This window comes from Phasianus colchicus, chromosome 25, assembly GCF_987193195.1.
Source record: "Phasianus colchicus chromosome 25, bPhaCol1.hap1.1, whole genome shotgun sequence".
Classification (NCBI taxonomy): Eukaryota; Metazoa; Chordata; class Aves; order Galliformes; family Phasianidae; genus Phasianus; species Phasianus colchicus.
Window position 1 is genome coordinate 5,436,638 of NC_143460.1, and position 23,383 is coordinate 5,460,020.

At 50.7% G+C, this 23,383-nt stretch overlaps 1 protein-coding gene across 9 annotated transcripts in view; it reads left to right on the forward strand.

The window, feature by feature from the left end:
* Nucleotides 1–1,199: 1,199 nt before the first annotated feature.
* Nucleotides 1,200–23,383, forward strand: part of PPP1R12B (protein phosphatase 1 regulatory subunit 12B) — an 85,633-nt gene continuing 63,449 nt past the window's right edge. For 6 of the 9 annotated variants that reach the window (XM_090124658.1, XM_090124656.1, XM_090124659.1 and 3 more), the window contains exons 1-4: nt 1,200–1,598; nt 18,755–18,885; nt 19,738–19,856; nt 21,849–22,008. In XM_090124658.1, the coding sequence (XP_089980784.1) occupies nt 1,311–1,598; nt 18,755–18,885; nt 19,738–19,856; nt 21,849–22,008 (698 nt within the window). In that variant the 5' untranslated portion in view covers nt 1,200–1,310. The remainder of the gene's footprint in view (nt 1,599–18,754; nt 18,886–19,737; nt 19,857–21,848; nt 22,009–23,383) is intronic. The other 3 variants (XM_031608590.2, XM_090124661.1, XM_031608594.2) reach the window with 2 other exon arrangements.

A 23,383-nucleotide genomic window follows, 5' to 3' on the forward strand; every position in this document is an offset into this window, starting at 1 on the left:
TTTGCACAGTGCCCATCATAGCGGACGTTTCCAGGAAGGCGCTGCACTGATTTAGTGGCAGTTGGAGCAGATCCCACAGCGTGGGGAGATGTGAGAATCTGTGCTGGAGCAAAGCAGCGTCCCAGAAGTAACGGCACACATGCCAGAAGTTTGGGGAGCACCGTTGGTGTGGATCACAGCCAGTTCTCACGAGCTGCGCCTCCAGGTCTTGTTGGCACCCTGAATCTCGTTCAGACAGCCAGGAGTCCTGCACTGATGTAGAAAGCTCTGCAAATATACTTGGCCAAAATTCCTGAAAGGAAAACCAAAGTCTTGAACACATCAACATCCGATGGCTTTTTCTGGGCGGTTTCCATAGGAGCGCCGTGCTGCTCCGAGGAGCGCAGGGCAGCCCGCAGCCCCGTGGCTGCTCTGCACAGCTCCCGGGGGCATTAAGTCCATGAGCTGCGCCATCAGTGCACAGCAGCGCAGCTCCAGGCCGGTCCAGCGTGGTTCAGCTCATCTCCGCGACTGGGACCTCAGCGTCCCTTCCCGGCCTTAAGGACGCACCGGGAAAACGCCGTGCGGCGCTGCGCCACCAGGGGGCGCCCGAGGACGGCAGAGCGCCGCCAAAGCCGAACCGCGGCCGGGGCTGGAGGCGCTGCGCTGCATTGCATTGCATTGCGCTGCATTGCGCTGCATTGCATTGCGCTGCATTGCGCTGCATTGCATTGTGCTGCATTGCATTGCGCTGCATTGCATTGCGCTGCATTGCATTGCATTGCATTGCGCTGCATTGCGCTGCATTGCATTGCGCTGCACGGCGCTGCGCTGCCGTCCGTGCGTTTAACGATGGGGAAAACCGGGCACTGCATCCCTGGGCGCACCGCAGCGCCTGGTGCCGCCCGCACAGCCCGGGGATGGGGAAGGCGCGAAGCCGCCGTTCGCCCTCACCCCCCGCCTCCCCTCAGCTCTCGGAACCGCGGTCCCCGCAGGCGGCGCCGCCGGCAGGGCGCGGTGATGGCGGCCGGCCCCGCCGGGCGGGAAGGCGGGCGGGGGGCGGGGACGGGCGCGGCGCGCGGGGGATGCCGGGAGTCGTAGTCCGGCGCGCGCCCAGGTGCGGCCGCGCGCGGGGGCCGCCGGGAGCCGCGAGGCGGCGCGGGGCAGGTGCGGCGCCCCCCGCGGGAACTACAAGTCCCGGGATGCCGCGGGGCGCGGGCGCTCGGGGCGCGGCGGCGGCGGCAGCGTAGCGAAGATGGCGGCGGGGGCGCCGCGCCCCGCTCCGGGCTGAGGCTCCGCGCCGCTCCCTGCGCCTCAGTGCGGCGGCGGCGATGTCGGAGCCGGAGCACCTGGGCGGGAAGCGGGCCGAGTCGGCGCGGCTGCGGCGGGCCGAGCAGCTGCGGCGCTGGAAGGGCTCCCTGACCGAGCAGGAGCCGGTGGCGGCGGGGGGCGGCCGAGGGCGGCACCGAGGGGCCGGGGGATCCCGCGTCCGCTTCGAGGAGGGCGCCGTGTTCCTGGCCGCCTGCTCCAGCGGGGACACCGAGGAGGTGAAGCGGCTGCTGGGCCGCGGCGCCCGCATCGACACCACCAACGTGGATGGGCTGACGGCGCTGCACCAGGTGCGGGCGGGGCGGGACGGGATCGGACGGGACGTGCGGCGCCCCGCGGGGCGGCCGGGCTGTTTGTAAACAGCGCGGTGTTGGAACGGGATGGAGAGCCGAGCTGGGACGTGCGGGAACCGCGGTCGTGTCGCAGCGCTGCCCTGCGAGCCGCGAACGGCCCCGCGCGGGGCTGCGCTGAGGGCAGGCGGTGCCGCTCCGAGCCGCCCGGCTCCGTTGGGACGCGCGGATTTTGCTCCGGACCCCGCGGCTGCGGAGCGGCGGAGCCTCGTCTGCAGGGAAACCCGCGCGGGGTTTTGCTCGCACGGGACGAACGGGACCGAGAGCTGCCCCTCCGTGCCGGGAAACCGGGGGATCAGTAGCGAGGTCGGTGAAACTGAGGCCGTAGAACGGCTTTGCTGTTCGTTTCCAACCCCGCTGTGGCTGCGCTGCGCCCACCCGGCCTCGAACGCCTCCACAGATGGGGGCAGCCCACTGAAATCTCATCCCACGGCGCTGCGTCTGACGGCGGGGTCAGCCTGCCGGTGAGCTGGAGGTGTGCTGGGCTGAGCCTGCAGAGTCCCGTGGGATGGGGAGAGCACAGCCTGGGAGCGACACCTGTAATAACATCACTGTAGGCACCCATGCTCTAATAGCACAAATGACCACCCAGCCTGGTTACTGCTTTCTTTTTTGCTTGGTTGGCGTCAAACTGAAGCACTGGGACGTTGAAATGCTCCATTCACAAGCTCACCTGCCCGTGGCTGTCACTGTGCTGGGGCAGAGGTATTCATATTCTTCTTGAGCTCCAAAAATAAGCAAATGGCACAGGAGCTCGCAGTCTGCTCTTCAGTACGTGTGTTGTCGTGTCATTAAGCAAACAGATGTCAGAGCCAGTAATGGGAGGTGATTGGAACTGAAGCTAAGGTGGGTTGTGTGGTGGAGCTGGGTGCCCTCGGGGGGGTTTTGCTGCCAGAGCTGTGGTGGATCTGCTCAGAAATGTCAGCACATCCCTGCTGTGCAGCACGGGACGCCCGGCCAGGAGCATCGTGGAGTGCGTTGGATCCATCAGACACTGATCAGTGGGTAATTAGTGCTGCAAGGTCACATTTCTTGAGTACGTGGCAAGCAGTGATCACCAGGCAGACCACAAATACAGTTCTGTGCGTGGGAAGAATTTGTGTCTTAGCAGCCATCAGGTGATGGCAGCACCTGGGCCCTGGTGCTCTGTGGAGCCTTCAGATGAGTGAGATGTTGAGCAGATGCTCAGCCCCAGAGATGGGCTTTTGCTGGAGTTGTCTTTTCTGAAGCCTTACAGGAAGGAAGTTGGTTTTCTTTTCCATCTCATACCAACTTTGTTCCCTTGTCCCATTGAAGTTTTCTCACCTGTGTGCTGCGGGCAGTACTGAAGCAACGTGTGGCTGAAGAGAGGTTTTGTGCACCCAAAAGGGACAGGATGTGTTTGGTTACGGGTTCTGCACGTATCTTAATGCTGTAAGCTTGTGTCAGATGAAAATGTTTGCTGTCACTTCGTTATCTCTGATCACATCTGAAATACGTTTGATCCCACGTTATGGGGAGTTCTGCTATTATGGGAAAGCGTTAGCTGAGATAATTCGACTAATGGACAAACTGAACGCACTGCATAGGAGGGTTTTCTTAGGATCTCCTCTGAGCGTTATGCAGTGTGGAGCAGATGATGGTGAGCATTGACTTTGGTTTGATGTTGGTAAAACCAAGCAGCCATGCAGGGAGCAAAGAGGTGCAGCGTACAAGACGGAGTTTGCTTTGCTGAAGGAAAGGGTGGGTAATCTTTTTTTTTTTCTTTGTTTAAAGAACTTAGTGAGGCTTGCTCTGTACAAGTGCATGTCTGTGGAGGTAATGGAAGGCTTAATGAAGTCAATTGTCTTAATTTGTCAGACTCAGCATCTGCTTCTGTTAAACAGAAGGCCGATCCTACAGATGGGAAGTCATCTCCAAACGTTGTAGGCAGTGCTTTTCTGTCTGTAAGGTCTCTTTCAGAGAGGATGACAGCATAAAAGATTGTTTATCCTTCGTCTGCCCTTTGATGATGTGCCGGTTGTTTTCCTCTTGTGTTTTCCAAGGAGAACTGAATTGCTGATGAATCTGCTCCCAGGTCTGTCATTTGCAGTCCCATTGAAGTAGTCTGGCTCTTCTGATGGGGTTTGCAGTGCTGGACATCACACAGCCATTCAGCAGCTGCTCTGTTAGAAGCTGGGTGCTTTGCATCAGCCGACTGATTCTGGAGCCTTGCTGGCAGTCCCAGGTTAACTTAGTGCTGTTCCTGAGTCCAGGCTGTAAAACTGTGAGCATTTCTGGTTGCTTTACAGAGCTCACCAAAGCTGTGCCTACGCCAGGCGGCCAATTGTTGATTGCTGTTAAGCAAATTTGGCCTTTTATTTGCTTTCAGACATAGGGTGTAGTCCTGGGGAAGTGGAAGGCAACTCGGTTGCTGACCAACAAGTCCATAGGTGGGCTGTGAGCTGCTGGCTTTCCAGCCAGGACGCTGCATGTAGCAGAGGTTTTCTCGTTGCTGTGTAGGAGCTGCAGGGAGGCTGAAGCAGAGTGGATTTGTTTGCAGGATAACCAGGATGGAGCAGCATTGCTGCCTGAAGGGCAGTGGCTGCTCAGGCAGATCCTGCACAGCAGGTCCTGGGAGGAGCTGGTCACCGAAAGGTAAAAGCCAGCTCGTGCCTTGGAGAGAGGAGCTGCAGCACTGCGTGCACTGAGTGCCATGAAAACTCTCCATCACAGGATGAGCGAGGCTGGAAAAGCCCTCCTGGTGTTCCATACGTGTGTTTGGGGCACCTCAGCTGTTCTTTGAGGTAATTCAGCTTCAGGTCTTTTAACTGAGGGCAGTGGTGCCGTACATCAGGCTGTTTTTTAAAACTGGGTGGCTGCATTGTCTAAAAATACATTAATCCTGAGAAGAGGAGGTTATCTGGGGACAGTCAGACCTTTTCCACTGCGCTCTGCAGAGTTTCTTTCCAAAGATACGCTTCTGTTAATGAAAGTAGAAGTTGCAATCTGTGCTGTACTTAATATTGCTCATCAATCTGAAATCTGATGCTGTCAGGAGTTGGGTTTATCAATAGGGTAACTGCAGTGCTTTACTTCAGCCTTCCCTCATAAATGGGGTACAACAGAATGTCCTCTGCCTGAAGTTGGAAAGCCCAGATGCTGACATACAGCACAGACGTGTTGGACAAACCTGGTCCCAATCCGAAGTGCAGTTCCACCAACCTGTGCATTTATTCTCTTGCTTTTGGCTCAGTCCCTCTTATGGCTTCGTGCTTTGTCCCCATGGATTCATTCACTTGTCTGTCCTTTGAGTCTCTGTTTTCAAACAAGCTCCGCAGTGGGCACAATTAACTCCAGACTAAACAAACTAACCTTGAAGCGAAATGAGTCGGAGCTGCTGCTCCCTGCAGCACTCAGGGAAAGCCTTTGTTTTGTTTCGGGCAGTTTCTCTGTAAGGCTTCTGCAAACCAAAGCCGTCAGCAGCAGTGCTCAGCTGCGGGGTGCTGGGAGGAAGCAGTGCTTTAGTAAGTAGGTGGGTATTTCTGGTGGGAAACGTGCATCTTCATCACTTCCTTCCTCAGCCTCTCTTTGCCCATCTAGAGATTGGGCTGTCGAGCTCTGATCCTTCCATAAGCAGTGAGCAGCAAGCTGACAGAGGGTTCAGCTGCAGTTTCCTATGTGGCAGCAGGCAGAAGGGATGTGCCTGGCCCTTTGGTGCTTGCAGGGCAGCTCCTCGTGTCCACAGCACTGCTGGGCTGCAGAGCTCCGCTCCTGTGGGAGGCAGAGGGACCTGGGGGAAAGCTTGTTCTATGCAATAGGTACCAGAAGCTTTCTGACTTTGACAAATGAGATTCTCAAGCCTGCATTAGAGATGGAGACACGTCATTAATGCTGCATGCTTGTCTGAATCAACACTGTTTGATAAGGTTGAGAGCTGCCTCAGCAAAAACACGGGAATGGGCCATGAATGCAGGGCCTGGAAAGGGCTGCTGCCCCCGGCTCGTGTCTCACACTTGGTGTTAACGTGGCTGAAGCCCACTGAAATGCTGAGGATGGTGTTTATGTGCAGCACTGTGCTGTAACTGGACAGCATCTTGGTATTAGCATTGTGATTTGTGTCACCTCTCGCATATTTGAATGGTGAGCATTAGGGGCTGGGAGCTGCTTCTGTTACCAACAGGTACAGAGACTTTGAATTCAGATTAGGTGCTATGGGACTCGTGAGACATCTTAACTGCAATGTGTTGTAATATATTGAGATAATAACTGGCTAATATTAAAATATAAGGCCGTGGGGCTGGTGTGCTGCCTCTCAAATGAGGATTATTGCCATAAGTCAGAAAGGCACGCCAGGCTGTGTGTATTAGAGCTGTATTTTTAAGGTGGCTGGGAGAGGGGAATACTGCGTTGAGTGGCCATATAAACACAGGGCAGGGGGGCATTAAATGCTTGGAGACATCTGCTCTGCTTGTTACCAACTGGTATTTCTGCACGGGGCTGGGATGGACGGCGAGCTGCAGAGAAACCCCACTGTGCTGGGGAGCAGCAGCCCCACGCACACATTGCAGGCTCTGCTCTGTGAGCGATCTGGCTGACCCCATGCACTGAGCGAGGTGAAGGTGCCCGGTATAAATCCCAGGGTCTGAGTCTGCAGTTTATTTTCAGCTGTCCTGAGGGGAGCTGCAACAGCTGTCCCTGCCATCTCCTTTATTGGGCTGCAGCAAACTGATCTGTGCAGCTCGGAGCTGTGTGCCGGGGGGGGGAGGTTCGGTGGGCTTTGATGTGGGCTCTCTTCGGCACAAATGATGTAGAAGAGCTTTGCAGCTCGTGGGTTTCCTGCAGCCTTGCTCGGTGCCAGGTGAGCACATCTGATCCCTGTGCTGCCTCTGCTGCCTTCTCAAGCTGTTGGAAGCGGGGACGTCAGAGTCCTGGATTCAGACACCCACGCAGCTCCTCGTGACAGCATTAATTATCATGTACAGTAGTTAAAAACGAGCAGTGTTTGGGAAAATACACCTAAGCACGCTCTTGTTAAATTTTTTGAAAGATCGGTCTCCTTCCAGCTCAAATACAGTCCTTTTTCATCTGAGGAACAATCCTTCCTGAAGGATAAATGCTGTGGTTTCTTTCTTGGTGGTTTCTTTATTGGCTTTTATTTTTTGGCAGGCTGCTTTTTCTTGGAAGCTTCTTTCCTGTAACTGAGCAAACCGGGGCAGTCTTCGCTTGTCGGTCTCCCTAGGAATGTTTCCGTGGTACAACAAGCTGACCTTGCAGAGGGACACCAACAATTTCAGCATTGCTTTTCCAGCATTCAGCCTTGCTCATAAATCTGTGTGAGATGTACAGAATGCGGGTGAGCACCTGCCAGTGGCCTTTTATGTGTCACTGCCTTTTCAGGGTAGAGCTCAAGCTGACCCCTCTCTGCTGCTCGGTGCTGGAGCATTGATTTGCCACAGTGGTTGCTCACCATCCATTTCTGGAATCCATCTGAAGCCACCTCCTATTTATAATGTGTCATTCCTTGCTGTCTTGGACAGTTAACAGTATTTTGTTACAAAGCTTTCTGCATCTGAAAGTGTGTGATGGCAGCAACCCACGGACAAGGGGCTGCCGTGCTGTGTGAGCTCAATGCTGGTGCGGTGAGGCAGGGCTGTGCAGCACATCTGCTGTGTGGCCTCTGCCCATCTAACCTGGGTTATGTCTCTTAGCTGGGGCTGGTAAATGCAACACCACGACCAAGGGATGCCAGGCAGTTGGAGCTGGTGGGGCCCGACTGCTTTGTTGGCTGGCTGGATGCATTCTGCAGTACTGCTGCAGCTGTTCTGAGGTCAAAGCGTGACGCAGGTGGATCTTCTTCCAGGGTCTGAATTTGTATGAGCATCAGCTTTATCCAGCACTGTTATCAATGATGGGTTTTGAGTGGCAGATTGGTAGTTGGCACGAGGTGTGTTAATAGGGATTTCTTCCCTGGGAAATTGCTGGGGAAGCTGAACTCTGAGCCGGCAGCTGTGTGTGATGGGGCTGCTTTTAATTGTGTGGGTCCAGGTGGGGCAGTGCTCCAGGTCCTACCACTGCCAACAGAAATCCTGGGGTTCTGGAGGACTGAATGTTCAACCTTTGTATCTAAAAGACCATTTTGCTGTCCTGTTTGCTCTCTGGTGTTTGTAAGCAGGGCGATGCTCTCCAGTGTAGGCAGCAGACAGCAGCCTGCTCTGAGCAAGTTGGCAGCACAGCACAGCCCCCACTGCCCAGGCAGGGCTGCACCCTGAGCCCCACAGCTCACTGCCAACACCACAGCCTTGTGGGGAGCTGCATTTCTTTCATTTGTGTTCTGTAAAGTGATGTGACCACACCAGCAGGAATCCCTGCGAGCTCCAATCCTGTGCTGGGCTCTTTAGGTGAGCTTTACAGATGGTGCTCACACTGTAGGTGTTATCCACGTGTTGCATTCGTGCAATGATTTCTGATACCAAAAATGATTACTCTGGCAAGGTGCTTTCAGCACAGCCCGATAGCACGTGCCCAATGCTATCTTACACATATCAGCACGTCTGCATTTTCTGATAGAAGAGGTGGGTTTTAAGCAGCCTGCAGCAATCATCTCAAGCAGGCTTATGAATACTGAACTTAAATAGCTCTGTCTAGAGAGGGTTAGCAAGTGCTGCTGGCCTTCTTCCAGTGGAGCTGGTACGTGGGTTAAGCCTTTAAAGCCGGTTTTATCACTTGATGTGTGCTTTCGGTTCTTGTCTTGCTTTGGGCTTCTTTGTTGTTCTCTGGAAGCAGGTTGAGCTCCGTGCTGCTCCGGGGCAGCTGTGCTGCCTGCTGGTGCCCTCCTCAGCTGCCTTAGCTTGTGGGGTGCCTGCTCTCCATGCACAAGCTTCAAAAGGTAAAAGTTGTGCTCATAATTCTTGTTTCACTGATGCTTGAGAAGCAGAAAGTCAATGCTGTGTGTCAGAGCCTCTTCTGGATGGCCGTTTTGGTAGCTTACCCGAGCAGTTGCTGTGCCTGCTGCTCACCTGCTGCTCTGCATCCCTGTGAGCTGGGCAGGTCTGTTTCTGCAGCCAGCACAGGGATGCTGCTGCTCACCAACCGGCTGCTCTTCGTATGGCTGCTCCCCTTCCAAGCCTGATGTTTGGACTGTTGTCACCCAGATCTTGCCAGTTTGCCTGTAACAGACACCTCCAGAAAGCATATCAAAGCTGCACTGAGCCCCCACTGTGCACATGGGGAGCAGCTCTGTGTGCTGGGGAGCTGGGGGCAAGCAGGAACTGGCAGATGAACTTTCTGCTAAGAAAAACTGAAGGACAGCGGAATCTTAAAAGGCCAAGTCTCTTCTCCAATGTTAAAGCTTTAAAATTAAAACTGGGTGATTTTTAAACAGCCAAATATTATTGCATTGTGCAAGTCAAGAGCAGTAATGCTCTGTATTTAGAGGGAATGTTATTGAATTTGTGGGTGGTTTGCTGCAGCAGCACAAAGATCATGTTTCTTAGTGTCCTCTAAGCTGTAAAGATGAATGTGTATGGAATATTACCTTGGTGATGCATCATTTTTGGACCCTTTTTCTATTCCTAACTTACTGTATCCGGAACGAATGCACCCAGCTGAGCACAGGATGGAAGTATTCTTGCAAAGGATGCATTTCAGCTTTGCAGTCTGTAGTGGCTTTTCTTGTCTGCCTTGGCTGGCTGACAAACAGAGTGTGACCTTCGTGGCTCTGAATGGTTTGTCTTCTAAATTGATATCACTTGAGTTATTCTGAACAAGCATTCCCTCACGCCGAAAAAGATAAGTGGAACATTTGTCTGCCTCTTGTTGGGAGACTTCAGGGCTGCGCCAGCCTGTGTGCCAGCAGAGCCAAGGTTTAAACTTCAGAGCATATTGCACGAGTTATTTTTGATCCCTTCTAATAGCAACTATAGAAAGCGCCCAGTGCTTATGGCCAAATATTGTCTTATGGCTATTTCAGGTTTTGGCTTCTCTTCCATCTCCGACTCCATCAATACAGAAATTCCATTCGTTTCCATTTAGTTTAGGTGCTCTTAATCTTTAAGAACATTTTTCAGTGTTGCAGAAAGCGACCAAGGAACAAAGAATCGATTGTGGCCATTGGCAGTGGTTCCACGTGCTGGCATTCCAGCCAGCTTCCTGCACTGTGCTGCTGCCTGAACAGCCAAGGCCTCATCCACACCAAGAAGTGCTGCCTGGGGAGAACAAGATGCCCTGACAAGATGTGATCCCAGGGTTATCTTCCACGTGCCAGTGTTACAGTGGTGGGAGCATCGCAGCTCTGAAGCCTTGGGGCTGCCGTGTGCATCTCCCCTGGATGCCTGCCATTGCTTTGCCTTTCAGGACGGTCCTCCCAGTGCTGGAACACTTTGTGATCCTCAGCTGCTGCAGTAAAGCTAGTTCTAATCAACCTTCCCAACCAGCTTGGTGTCTGTTGTATCTCTTTCAATTGGAGCAGGCTGGAATTTTTCAGGATGCTGGAAGCACGGTGTGCCATCTATTTATATAGCAGCCCAGTGATGTTTTCTGCTTTTGTTCCCTTCCAGACAATTTCTAACGTTTTCTTTGCTTTCTGAGCCCGGAGCTGATGTTTTCCTACAGTTATTTGTTATAATCCCGAGAGCTTGTTCCTGGATGGCAGTAATAAGCTCAAAGCCTTTCATTTTGGTGCACGGCTTCATTTCGTTAGGTGCATTTTTTTGCCTGTGATTCACTTCACAGTTACCCACATTGAATTTCATCTGTCATTTTCTCAGCAGTCACCCAGCATTGTGAGATTCATCCTTTTCTCTCCTCTCCTGAACAGTTTCAGCAGCAAACTTCATCACCTCACTATTCACCTCATCTTCCAGATCCTTTGTTCATCACCTTGGGCAGCACAGAGCTCGGGAAAGGTTTGCTGGGCACAAAATCTGCTGTGTATCCTTCAGGGCTGTCCCTGCTGAGCAGGTATTTGTAGCCATGCAGGGACCTTCCATCCTCCCCACGCCAGCTGTGTCTCCAGGAGCCGTGCTGAGGGCCTGGTGAGGAGCTGGTTGGTTGATGTTGCCCTTCATGCTCATTTACTTCCAAGGAGCTCCAGTGGGTTTGTATATCCTACAACTTCCCTTTGTAAAAGCCTTGGTGCCCTCTTCCAGAATAGCACGACCAGCCGTGTGTTCGTTATCCTGCATTATGCCATCTGCTAATGGCAGTGCCAGCAGCTTGGTTTTTTGATAAGATCTCTCTCTGTCCCAGGAGTTTCCTTGCTTCCTAATGAACCTCCTGTCCATTCCTCAGCCGTGCAGTGAGGCACATCCTGCTCATCCGACCCAGCCAAGCTAAGATGTCACTGAGCTGGGAAGAACCCACCTGCAGGATTCTAACTGCAGCCTCAGCTCCTCCCCAGTGAGCCGCAGCTCTTCCTTCACAGCTGGCACTGAGCTGGGGCTGCTCTGTGGTGCCCCCAAGTCCTGCATGGTGCTCACTGCTTCCCCTCCTCAGCAGAAATGGGTTCAGCTGCCCGGAGGTGAGGTTGTTTCTGACACAGACCTTGCCCTCTCCTAAATGCTTACCAGCCGTATTGTGGCACTCAGTGTGAGGTTTGCCTGCTGCCACCCTCCTGTGGTGCAGTGCAATGAAGGTGGTAATGGCCATCCTCTAGCTGGACTTCCACCTGGGTTTGTTTTACTTGAAGGGTGAGTTCACCTGTTGGCCTGGCTGCTGCTTGGCTGCTGCTTCTGCAAATAGCTCTGGAGGTGGAGAGCTTGCTTCCCCTGCAGTCCTCCTTTGCTTTATTGCTTTACCCTTTTCTGTCTGTGTCCTTTTTTGGCATCAGCTCTCTGGGGCTGTGTGACACTTAGAAGTCCTGACGGAGCACTCAGGAGTTGTTCTGGGCTGCTGCTATCTGAACCACGCAGGGCATCAGCATGGCCCTGGAGCAGGCGGGCGGCTGTGCGTCTCGCTTACGGAAGATGTGAAAGCTTGGATCAAGTCAGATTCTTTGATCACAGAGACCACAGTTCTCGATGGGTCTCTAAACGTCATTAATGTCACTGGGGAAGCTGACACCTTGGCTGTGTCCAATTTCTACAACTCCTGCCTGGCTCAGTAGGAGCACTGTAGGAATGGGGCTGGATGGGTGCAGCACCGCCACTGGTGGAGCACCTTCAGGGCTGTCAGCAGCTCAGCAGAGCATTGCTCTTGCTAAGTAAACCTGTGGCAAATGAACGTCCGTCTTCCTCACAGGAGCGAAACTCTTGTGAGCTTCTTAATTACGAAATGTAGTTGTTTCAGTCAGGGACTAAAGTTTCCTTAATTTAAGGGCAGGATTTTGTATTTCATGCCTTGATCCGGAGCCAGCGAGTGCAGGCTGAGCGGAGCAGTGACAACTGAGTGGTCAGAACGGCTGAACTGGTGCGACTTGAAATGCTAATGCTGTTCTGCACCAGTAGGAAACTGGCAGCCCCTGCTTTTCAGTGACAGAAAGACTTTATTTTTAGTGCTGGCACTTGATCAAGCACTGGACTCGCTTCAAGCTCTTCTCAGATGGTATGAAGCCTCCAACTGCTGTGGAAATAATGGGTTATTAAATAATGCTGGAAGTAGGGAGATGGAGGTGGTGAAAAGAGAGGGAGATGATGATGCAGGTTGGATCTGAAGGAGCGGTGGTGGCAGTGAGCATCGTGGTGCTGTGCAGCAGGAGTGCAGCAGTGGCAGTGCAGGTGGGGAGGCAGCAGGGCTGATCCCAGCAGCTCTGTGCACGGCACATCACTCACATGGCTGCTGCTGACCTGGCTGGTTTCACCTGAGTGCTGTTCGATGGCGATGCTGAGCGCAGGGCAGGAAGGCTGGCAGTGCTGTGTGCCCCCCCAGGCAGCAGATGGACTGGAGCCATTCAGCTGTGCTGGGGTGGGCTGGGCAGAGTGTGTGTGTGTGTGTGTGTGTGTGTGTGTGTGTGTGTCCCTCTGACCTTCTCTTTCCTCAAAGCATCGGTTCCTGTTGCCTAGAGAAGGCGGTGCTGGAAGCTGCAGCACACGAGGGCTGCCCTGCAGGGAGCAGGTAATGCGCCGTGCTGCAGCAGTGCAGCACATGAGCTGCTGTGCTCCCAGCAGTGCCATTGCACAGCTAGAACAAATCCTGCTAATTGCCAGGAATTTTACACGAGTTCAGCTGAGCCATTGCTGGTCTGGTGAGGAGGATCTTTACCTCCTCTCCAATAACTGCTGTACCCAGCGTGCATATTAAAGGTGTGGAGAGTTTCAAAACGTGGCCTCTGTTCCCAGCAGTTCTCCACCCGATGTTTTGTGCTGCTGTTTCATCTTGGAAATGCTGCACTGGAGAAGTAATTGCAGCATCCCTCTTCTCCCTTGTGCTCTTCTGGGTTTTTGTTGTGCTGATCGTTGAAGAGATTTGTTGTTAGCTCCTTTTGATGACTGGCATGGATTCTGCCTGGTGCTGCTTCATGTTGGGTTTTGTTTTCTTTCTAATGGAAAAACCTGACATAATCCATATCTCTTTTACTGCATGCATGAAAGGTATGACTCAGCTGCTGCTCAAAAACTAAGAGCAATGTAGCTAATTGATCAGAGGAGAAAATGAATGATGCCCTTCATTTTGTTTCTCTCTTCTTTTCCCTACATATTTTAGTACCAAACCCACCTCTTTCTGCCAGTTCCAGTCCTGTTGGTTCAGAGTGAGCCCTGCACGAGGGTTTGGAACAGAGACTTGCAAGCTGAGTTCCTGGCCCAGCAGTGCCAGCGTGGGACGTGGCAGCAGTTGGTGCAGAGGAGGGGTGGGAGGCACAGAGCTGGTCAGCAGGAGCTGCTTTGGTGCTTCTCAGGCTGACAGGCAGTGCTGCTGCAGGATGGGATCGCTTGGAAGGGGGATTTTTGGTAGCTGTGACAAAAGCCCCCTGAAGTGCAGAGCTGGGACGGCGAGGCACGAAGGCAAGGTCGTCCCTGGGTGCTGGCAGTTGCTGGTGGTGACAGTTGTGAGGCTATTTCAGGAGTGCTTTTCTCTTTGTTTTCTGTGAGCAGCTCTCTCCGTGTTCCCGGATTTAACCCTGATGCTGTTCAGCTGTCATCGAGCCTGCCTTCCTTCAGGGGCTGCTGCCTGTTTGTGGTGTATGTTCACATCGAATATTTACTCTTCCTTCGCACTCGGGAAGATCGACTCCCTCCAGCTCCAGGCTGGCCTTGTCCCATGCGTTTCAGACTTACATCAGGGGAATATAACACAAGTCTTGTCATTTAATCTCCCTGATTGTGACCTCTGTGCCGTGACGGCGGGGCAGAGCAGCTGCTGTTCCTCCCAGTGCTGTGTGTTAGCATCATCGATGTGTTCCTCTGGTTTGCAGTACCTCTGACCATTTCTAAAGCTGCTCGATGGCAGCAGCTCTGGGATGTGGGCTGCCCTCTGCCTCTATCTGCTTACGGAAGGCTGATTTACAGTTTGAAATACGGGTGAAGTAAATCCTGTGCATGGGAAGATGTGGGAACATATGGCTGGGGCAGGTGGGGCCGGCAATCTGCATTTAAACCTCCTTAAGCTGCTGTGGAGTGGTCTCAGATGGAGTTGGGAGAACATTTGGCCTTGAGCTTAGTGCTTCTCATTGCCTGTGTTTGCTGCAGGAGCGCTCGAGCTCTTCGTTCAGCTGAAAGAAAGCCTTTAGATGGGTTTTGATATGAAGTGGCTCTGTCTGATATTGTCAAAGATAATCCTGCTGGTAACGTTAGGAAGAAGTCAGAACAAAACCCACTTTTGTTGTCCCATATCTGATGCAGAATCTTTTACAGCTCGTGGGTGGTGCAGCCTCTGCCATCCAAATGAGCCCAGGTTGAGTTTCCAGCATAGAAACATAACTCAGAAGAAGGCTAGAGGTGTGGGCAGGCAAAGCGAGCATCTGAACCACGAAGATGTCAGTGCTGGAGGGGAATGGCTGCAGTCACAGTGTAAATATCTGCACATCTGCCTGTGCTGCTCTGACAGCCCGAGCGCTGGGTGCGACGCAGCGTCTGACCAGCGGTTTGCACCCTGTTACGTGTGACAAGTGACATTACCAAGCATGACTTCTATGCAGGAACCACGAGGAGTGTTACCTGAGAAGGTGACGCTGTAGGATTATTAGATTTTCACTCTGCCATGCAGCAGAAGTTACCAGGATAGCACTGTGTCACAGGACTGATGTCTTCATAGCAGAGGCACGTGGCACAGAAGCTGAGTCTTTCTTTTCCCTTTCTACATCATAGCTCTGCCTCAAGAAAATGCGTAAGTTCTCACTTAAATCCTGAGCAACGGAGGTTGGAGCACCAGAGAATTAAAAACAGCCCAAATTTAAATCACAGGAGTTATTACAGGTTTCCTGGCTGACTTTGATTCCGAGCTCTTGATTACTGCTGCTATTTTATTACATGATTTTATGACGCTGGGTGATGGACTGTTTGCAAACTAAATATTTACTCAGCGGGGCTGCATTTAGACATGCAGCATGCTCTCAGCCAGCTCTGTGCTTGTGAGCTGTGCTGGTGGACACAGCGCTGCCAGCCCATGCAGGCAGCACTGCTGAGGTGCTCACACTGAGCACTGATGAGAGCTGTTCTGCTTGAAAACCATGGCACTGGGTTGTGTAATGTACTGGTGTGGGCCAAATGTGATGCCCTCAGCTGTCCCTCGTGCCCCCCAGACCCCTCCCCACCTTGGCAGCCCTCCTTTGGCTGCTCTCCTTCTGTCCTCCTTACAGCACGGCACCCAAACCCGCACACAGGACTGGAGCAGGGCAGGCTGTGCTCAATTTGGTGTGCACCCAAAAAGTGAGCAGGGCTGTGCTGCTTCCAGGCAGTGCCACGTGTGACTGGGCTGCTCCTGCTGTGACCACCTGGGTCTCAGCCCACCCAGCTCCTTTTGCTCCTGGCGTTGCCATCTCCCCTGCAGGCATGCCCAGGAGATAAGCATGCCCAGGAGATAGGGCATGCCGTGGCAGCTGCTGCCCTGCTGATAGCATCACAAGTCAGACAAGGCTTGTGTGCTCTGCGTGCTCCGAGGAAGGAGCAAAAGCTAACAATGTCATAATAATGAGGTTTCATTCAAGATAACGATCAGATTGTGTCTGGCTGTTGGATGAGCCTTGCCAAGCAGGCGGAGCTTTGCAGAGCTGCTCTGTGACGTTTCCTGGTGGCCCTTTTCATTGCTGTGATGTAAAATTTGTGCTTTAAAGAAGGATGTGTCGGTGGTGGCAAAAACCATCAGTGAGTGCTGCTGTCCATGAAGGGCTTCAGCTGTTACCAGGAGGGGGAAGGCAGTGTCAGATCAGCAGATTTTAGAAACTGAGCACTTCCTCCCTATGGAAAAACTGCTCGGTGCTGATCCTGTGCCAGGGCAGAAGGGATGTGAGTGGGGAGGGCAGCTGCCCTCCATCCGCCAGCACTGTGAGCGGCTCGTGGCTGATGCTGGGCTCTGGGGGCAGTTTGCACCAAGGTGTGTAAGGCTGGAACACGTGAGGGCTGTTCCAGAAGGGATTGGGTCAAACCCACTGCCAAGGAGAGTACTGGAATGGCAGGAGATCAGCCAGGCTGGGGTCTCTGGGTAGAGGGAGGGACAGCCCTGTGTGTTCCCACCCTTACCATCTCCTTGAAGGTTGTGCTGTATCTCACAGGTAGAGGACAAGAAGGTAAAGCAGAATTAGAAACATAAAGGGACAAGAGTGCTGTGGTTAACCTTGCTCTTAGCCTCTCTTAGTGTGCCAGCAGCAGTTTGTACACACGTCACAAAGCTGCTCAGGGTTAGCAGTGCCCAAAATTGAAAGAAAAGAGCCTGTCTATCTTTTTTTCTCTCTGATAAGCAAATTCCAGCAGCAAAACAGTAGAAGAGAGCTCCTCACATCAAACATCTCCATGCTGAGAAGGCAGCACTCCTCTTTCCTCACTTCTGGGCTGGAGGCAGGTGTGTGCTTTGTGCTATTGCTGTCTGAGGTAAGTTATTCCTACCACGTACCAAGGAACGTCGCAGCAAATAAAAGAGGAGAACTGTGCATAGTGACGGATGCTCTCAGGTTACTGAACTTACCACTCTCCTAAATTTAAGGCTGGGGATTAATAGTACTTAGGAGAGGACACCTCGGCCGCTTCACTTCCTCTCCGTCCTCTTCTCCTTCCTCCATAACCTCAGGAAACCTGCTTTGCTTAGGCAGAACGTTGCCCTCCGGCTCTGTGGGTGGTGTTTGCAGGTGGCTCAGGCTCCTGTGCTGATGGGTGCCCTGAGATCTGAGCCTGGAGCTTCTTCTTCCTTATGGCCTGGTTTAGGAACTGTGACTGTATGTGCAAATGTGGGATCTGTGCAAACATGTGAGTGCTACTTGGTTGGTACTTAGCACCATGCATAGGAGTGCATTGCAGCCCCTGGCAGTTCCCTGTGTCCTACCTTGATGATTTATCCCATTATCCCTTCTGGTCCCATAGGAAAAGCACCAGCAGCAGAGCATGGCCGACAGCAAGTGTAAATTAAAAACACGCATGTTTTATTTTGTGTCTAAAGAGATTTTTTTATATAATTTTTCTTTTATTCCAACATTTTGTGGCTTGAAGAAGCAAATGTACTGGGTGGCAGCTGCTTGGGTGGCTTTAATGATAAAGAATGTAAATAGAACCGTCTGTCTGTCCAATAAACATGGAGCTCACAGGAGGAAGGAGTCCTTGAGGCTGAACTCAGCTGTGCACCCAGTGCAGGCAGTCCTGCTGTGCTGTGCTCCTCCCTGGGCAGAGCAGCAGAGGCACCAAGCATTGGCTTCACTGCTTCATAGAGCCACAGCAGTGAAGTTCTTTGTAGTTCTTCGGTGGGCAGAAAGTGGGGTTGTCCTGCCTCCAAAGAAAGCTCTGCCTGGGAGAACCTGGCTTGGCTGTTAGCAGTGATGCACTTTGGTGTGTTAGCTTTGAATGAAAAGTTATTTGTAATGGTTGTGTTCCCACATTAAGGTCTGAATAACTCATTGATAAGAGTAATTTGTATGAGATAATGAAGGATTGCTTCTTTGGGGGGTTTTGCTTAGAGATGCTTCCTTCCCTCCCGTAGCAAGTACTGAAATTGGAGAGCAGTGAGCATTGCTCATTGCAGAGGAGCGACCAGCTGGAAGCCTCCTGACTGCTGGAACTGCTGGATGCACCCACAGCAAGCTGTGCAAAGGGACCCAGCTTTGGGAGGACTTGTGACCAAGCTGCTTGCCTTCCTCAGAGTGAGGAGCTGGGTTCTGCCTGTAGCTGAACACGTCTGAGGCTCCTTTTGCCCCCCAGCCATGCTTGGTGCTCCTTAGCTGAGGCACGTGTGCTCGGACACGTGTTAAGCTGCCAGCTCATCCCTAAATAGCAGCCTCCTGTAAATGCAACACAGGGCATTGCTGTAGCCAGGAATCTGAGGAAGGAGGAATTCCACCTTACAGAACTGCTGAGACCTGAAAATCCAGCTGGGTTTTCGTCTGGCAACTTCAAAGCTAGCAGGTCTCTGTAAATTCAGGCTCTGCAGTTAATAGAGCAGCTAATAAAGGGTTGTCATTCCCTTCAGGAGAATAAACACTGCTGAATAAAGTTGTACTTAATATGCACCATTTTGTGTTCTGATTTTTTTTTTTTTAAGGCAGTCATGTCTATAGAATTGTGCTGTTGTATAACTGTATCAGCAAAGGGCTCCATCCAGCATGCAGGTGCTCTGCTTGAAGCTGTGCTTCCTCTGCTCGTCCCATCAGCAGTGAGATCTCCTTTCATCGCTCGTCCTGCTGTCGGGGGATGGCATTGTCTCAATAGACAGAGTGCCCTGCTTCCAGCAATCCAGTGCCAGAACTGAAACCAACAGGGGTAGCACTGCATGGTGCTGTGCCACGTGCCAGGCAGGTTATTGTTGGGTAGAGGAGGGAAATGTGCATTGGTGTGAAGTGCAAGGCTTGAGTAAATTTAGAGGCTGTCCACCCAGAGGCTCGTTGAGTTACAGTTCATTTCTGGAAGTTCTGAAATTAATTTAGCTCACGCCTCCGTGCTGCCTTACATTTCCAAGTGTGAGATCAGGAGTTGCCTGCTGCCAACAAGCCACCAATGGGAGTTGTTCATTTGATTTAACACTGTTGTATTTCTTTCTTTTCTCCAATTCTTCCCTCTCTCCCCCAGGCCTGTATAGATGAGAATTTGGACATGGTGAAGTTCCTTGTAGAAAATGGAGCCAATGTGAACCAGCAAGATAACGAGGGCTGGACCCCCCTGCACGCCGTGGCTTCGTGTGGCTACCTGAACATTGCAGAGTGAGTGAGTTTCAGGCTATTCGGGTATCAGTAACACTTTGCACATCCTCCTCTTTGAGTGGGTGCAGCCATGATTGATGCTCTGCAGCTCACAGAGCGCTTGGAGGCAACGTTAAAAAAAGAAGGCGCCTTCCTTCTTTTACTGAATGCAAAATTTGTTACTGTTAGGGTGGAACCTGTAACTGGTTGTCCTTTACTGATCCCATTAGAGTGATTTATGATTTGCTAGGTACTTTGCTAAAACCCCGAGCAGAGGGGAAACGTGAGGACTGGCAGGAGCTGATGAGCACAGAGGTGCAGCAGAGCATGGAGAGTTTTGCTGATATTTAGGACAAAGCAGTAACCTGCTGCAAGACTGCAGCTGATCTGCACGTTCATTATGCTCACAGAGGGCAAAATAGTTGTTTGTCCCAGAGGAGGCAGTGGTACTGCTTGTGCACCAACAAGTTGTTCTGGGAGTTGCCCAGATATGGGATCTGTGGAATAACTGGGGCTGAAGAACTGGCAAACATAAGGGGTAGAAGGAGGCATTAATTGTTTTTTGAATGAAATAAATGAAAAAACTGAGGATAGCTTGGATTAAAGGCATCGTCTCTCAGGTGAGTGCAAGAACTGGGGACACTGAAGTAGTACAGAGAAAGAAAAGTTATTTGCAGGAGCCACTGACCAGGAGCCTTGCACTTAGCAGCGAGCTTTTATAGAGCAGAAATTTGATAAGAATGTGAATGCTTGTTTGGTAAGTGAACTTGATTGAGAAGATTGTATACTTTGTTCTGCCACTTGATTTCCTGTGTTAGTTGCTCTGAAGCCTTCACGTGAGGTCTGACGGTGGCATGGCTCTCGTTCATGTAGGTATTTAATTAGTCATGGAGCCAACGTGGCTGCTGTGAACAGTGAAGGTGAAGTCCCGTCTGACATTGCAGAGGAGGCAGCCATGAAGGACCTGCTTCTGGAACAAGTAAAGAAACAAGGTAAATCAGCAGTGGGATTGAAAACATGAGGGGCAGACAGAGAAGGGATTCTCTAAAGAAATTCTATGGGCTGCTTCTCTGTGGATAAGGAGATCTGAAATCTGTCCTAAGTGGTAGCAGAGGCACCTCTGCTTAGAACATTGCAACGAATGCAGAAGATTTGTGTTGTGCATTCTCAGTCCTTTTTAGTAGGATTCTTAGAAGGAAGACGCTGCAGTCCTGAAAGCTAATTCTTTAGATCAGTTCTTTTAAAAGTGAGATTTAATTCTGATCTCTGGTACCAATGAAAGGTCTGGTTTCACTAAGGCTTGGTGATGCAAAGAGAGATTTGCAGCCCTGCTGAGAGTTGGGGCCTGCAGTGCAATGTGTGTCCTAGAGTGACCTGCTTTATCCTGATCCTTCCCAAGACTTCTGCAGCCCATCTGCTCTGCTATTTCCCCTTTCCTCGTCAGGTGTGTCTGTGTGAGTTGTCCCTGCAAAGCTGTCACTGGTAGAAGTGATTTGGACAGTGTCTTAATTAAGGGATTCTTCACCAGTGTAAGATTTTTCTCTATGCTCATGAAATTCATCTGCAAGCTGTTTGGTGTCTGTATGTATGTATAAGAGGTTTAAGTCCTACCTATGAAGTTCATCAGGGATGTTCTTGAAGGATGCAACCTGTTTCTCTTTAAAATGGGTGATGAAAGCCGTGCACTGCAATAACGTTTTTGAGAGGGCATTAAGGCAGTAATTCCACCTCTACTGCAGATATTTTGCCTGACACTTCTTAGGATTTTGTTTGGCTCTATCATTGCTTTGCCACGTTAGTAGCATCCTGCTAAGATGCCCTAAAACAACCATCTGGCTCTGCTGAGAAGCTTCCCATTGACACAGTTTAAAAGGTTGATAATTGCTGGAATAAATGTGTTATAAACTTTAGATAAGCATCCCTCCAGCTTTGTCTTCAGCTGAAAGCAGATGCCTGGGGCAAGCACAAGAACAGGACAAGTGTGCATGATTTCCCTTCCAAGTATTTTCCCAGCCTGCAGCCCCTGTGCCTCGAGGCATTCCTGAGCCAGATGGACTTTCTATGTATTTTCTATGTGAATCTGCCATGGATTTCTGTTTTGTGGACTTGTGTGGTCTCTCTTGGTCTCTGAGCTTGCGGAGCATTGCATTTAACATCTCCAGATGTGCTGCTACTGTTGTGCAAATTTATAATTCTTGTTTTGAAGCCGTTTGCAATTTTAATATTTGCAACATCATGCGATGTTTCGCAGCTCACAGAATGAGTTGGTAAGTGTTTTCTTTTGTTCTATTATAAGTCTCATGCCCTACAATTTCCTCGGTAATCATGTTGTTGTTACAGTGAAAGAACTGATCTGTAGGGCCTGCTGCTTTTCAATATTGATCTTGATTTGTTTTAATTTGACCTTTTATTTCCACTTCCTGTCATCGAAATGGTTTAGGACTGTTTTACCAGCATGGTTTGCTGCTTGGAGGAGTTGATGAAATATGTCCCTCAGATTGCACTGAAATGGCCCTGGTGCACTCTCTACGTGCAGCTTGCTCACTTACTGAATTTCCAGTGAGAACACTGCAGGGGTTATGCTGCTCTTACAGAGGATGCCTTAGGATCATTTCTGCACGTCCTGCACAACTTATTTTTACTAATTGTTGTTCACAAAGTGGTTCTTTTAGGCTGGAATAAAGCATATTGGCAGTACAACCCCTCCACCCATGGCTGGTTCAATTAAGCTGGTAGTTGACCAGCAGAGTTTGCAACCAGTGCCTCAACTTTCAGATCTGAGTATTTATTCTTGTTTTAAGTCAGACTGCTTTGAAGTTTCTGTCGATGATGCACGAGATCTCCCAGCTGCTAGAAACAGCTTTTGCTGATGTTTTTGGAAGATGACATAAGCTAATAATCTTGTGTAGCAAATGAAAAATAGGATAAGTTTACAAAGCGCATGAGAGCTTTCACCTGATAATCTCTGTGCATTGCTGTCTTAGGGGTAGACTTAGACCTGGCAAGGAAAGAAGAGGAGCAGCAGATGCTGCAGGATGCCCGGCAGTGGCTGAACAGTGGGAGAATTGAAGATGTAAAGCAGCCTCAGACGGGTGCCACAGCTCTTCACGTTGCTTCAGCAAAGGGCTATTCTGAAGTCATGAGGTAGGAACTCCTTCCCCTGGCTGCTGTGTTGAACTGAGCGTGGTTTTCCTGAGGAACACACACAGATTTTTAGTTGAGAGAAATGTGTTTCATACCAACATCTTTGGGCTGCTGTTGTCTAAATGCTCAGTAGAATTATGTGCCCAGCCATGGTCATTCACCTAGAAATACATAGAGGCTGGAAAATTGCCTCTCATACCTCCAGGTTTTCAGAGAAATGAAGTTTTTCTGAGACCAGGGCAAATTAGAAGGTCAGGTTTCACTTAGAGTACAAGTTTTAGGGGTAGCAAGTCAGACGTACCAGGATGAAAGTATAATTTCAGCCTAGGGGGAACAGTACATCCTGCATGGCAATCACAAACACACTGACAGCTGACGTGACCAGAATGTGAGACTAGTAGAAAAATGCAGTGTCCACCTCTGCCTCAGTGTCCCAACACGTAATACTGCTGCTCTTGTAGCCATCAACAATGACAGAGATCCCACCATGTAACAGTGCTGCTTCTACTGCTCCAGGACTCATAAGCTCATTATGGACCTAAGTTTGATCAGTGCTGTGCTTCCTGGCAATGAGCATTAATATTTTTACAGGTAGAGTCAAGTCAGGATGTCCCAGCAGTAAAGCTTCCTAAATAATGGATGGAGCTAATCATATGCAGGTTGAAATGCTTTCTGGAAACATTCATCCACCTTGATTCCTTATTTCATAGTCTTAAGTGACATGACTTGATGCGTAAGAGCAGCTTCTTATCAAGCTCAAGTAATTTTGTTAATCTCTATGTTTCCTCTTAATATTCATTCATTAGAACTTATAATAGAGTTATGAGCTGTCTGTGTCTCTGCTGTGCCCAAGAATGCTAATTCAACACAGATCATATGGAATAGAAATCTAATATCCCTCTGAACAATATGGGGTTTGGTCCCACGGGTTTTTACTGGGAGGTTTTCTCTCCAGTCAATGGAAGCTGTGTTCCCCATTTGCCAGATGTCCACTTCTGCTCAGCTACTCCTTGGCATTAAATATTGTAGTGATAAACAGATCTCACAGAGAGCTGACACTGTTCCACTTTTGTGTGTTTTATGGCCACCCTGTAAGTTCACATACAAAGCTTCAGTGACTTAAACCAAAGGGGCTGAAAGCCAGCAGCTGGCTAACTCAAATGAGACATGGAATTTCTCCATGACCTTGAGTATCTTAATAACTGTGTTCCTCCTTTTTGCCAGCTGGAGAATCAACATAAAGGCTGCACCTGATTTAAAACTTCTTTTACAGGGAAGCACACTGCTGCTGTAGCACCACTGTGCTTTATTTAGCACTGAAACACATCAGTGTAAAGTTGCAGGAGTTTCAACACTCTGCTGTTCTGGGGTCATG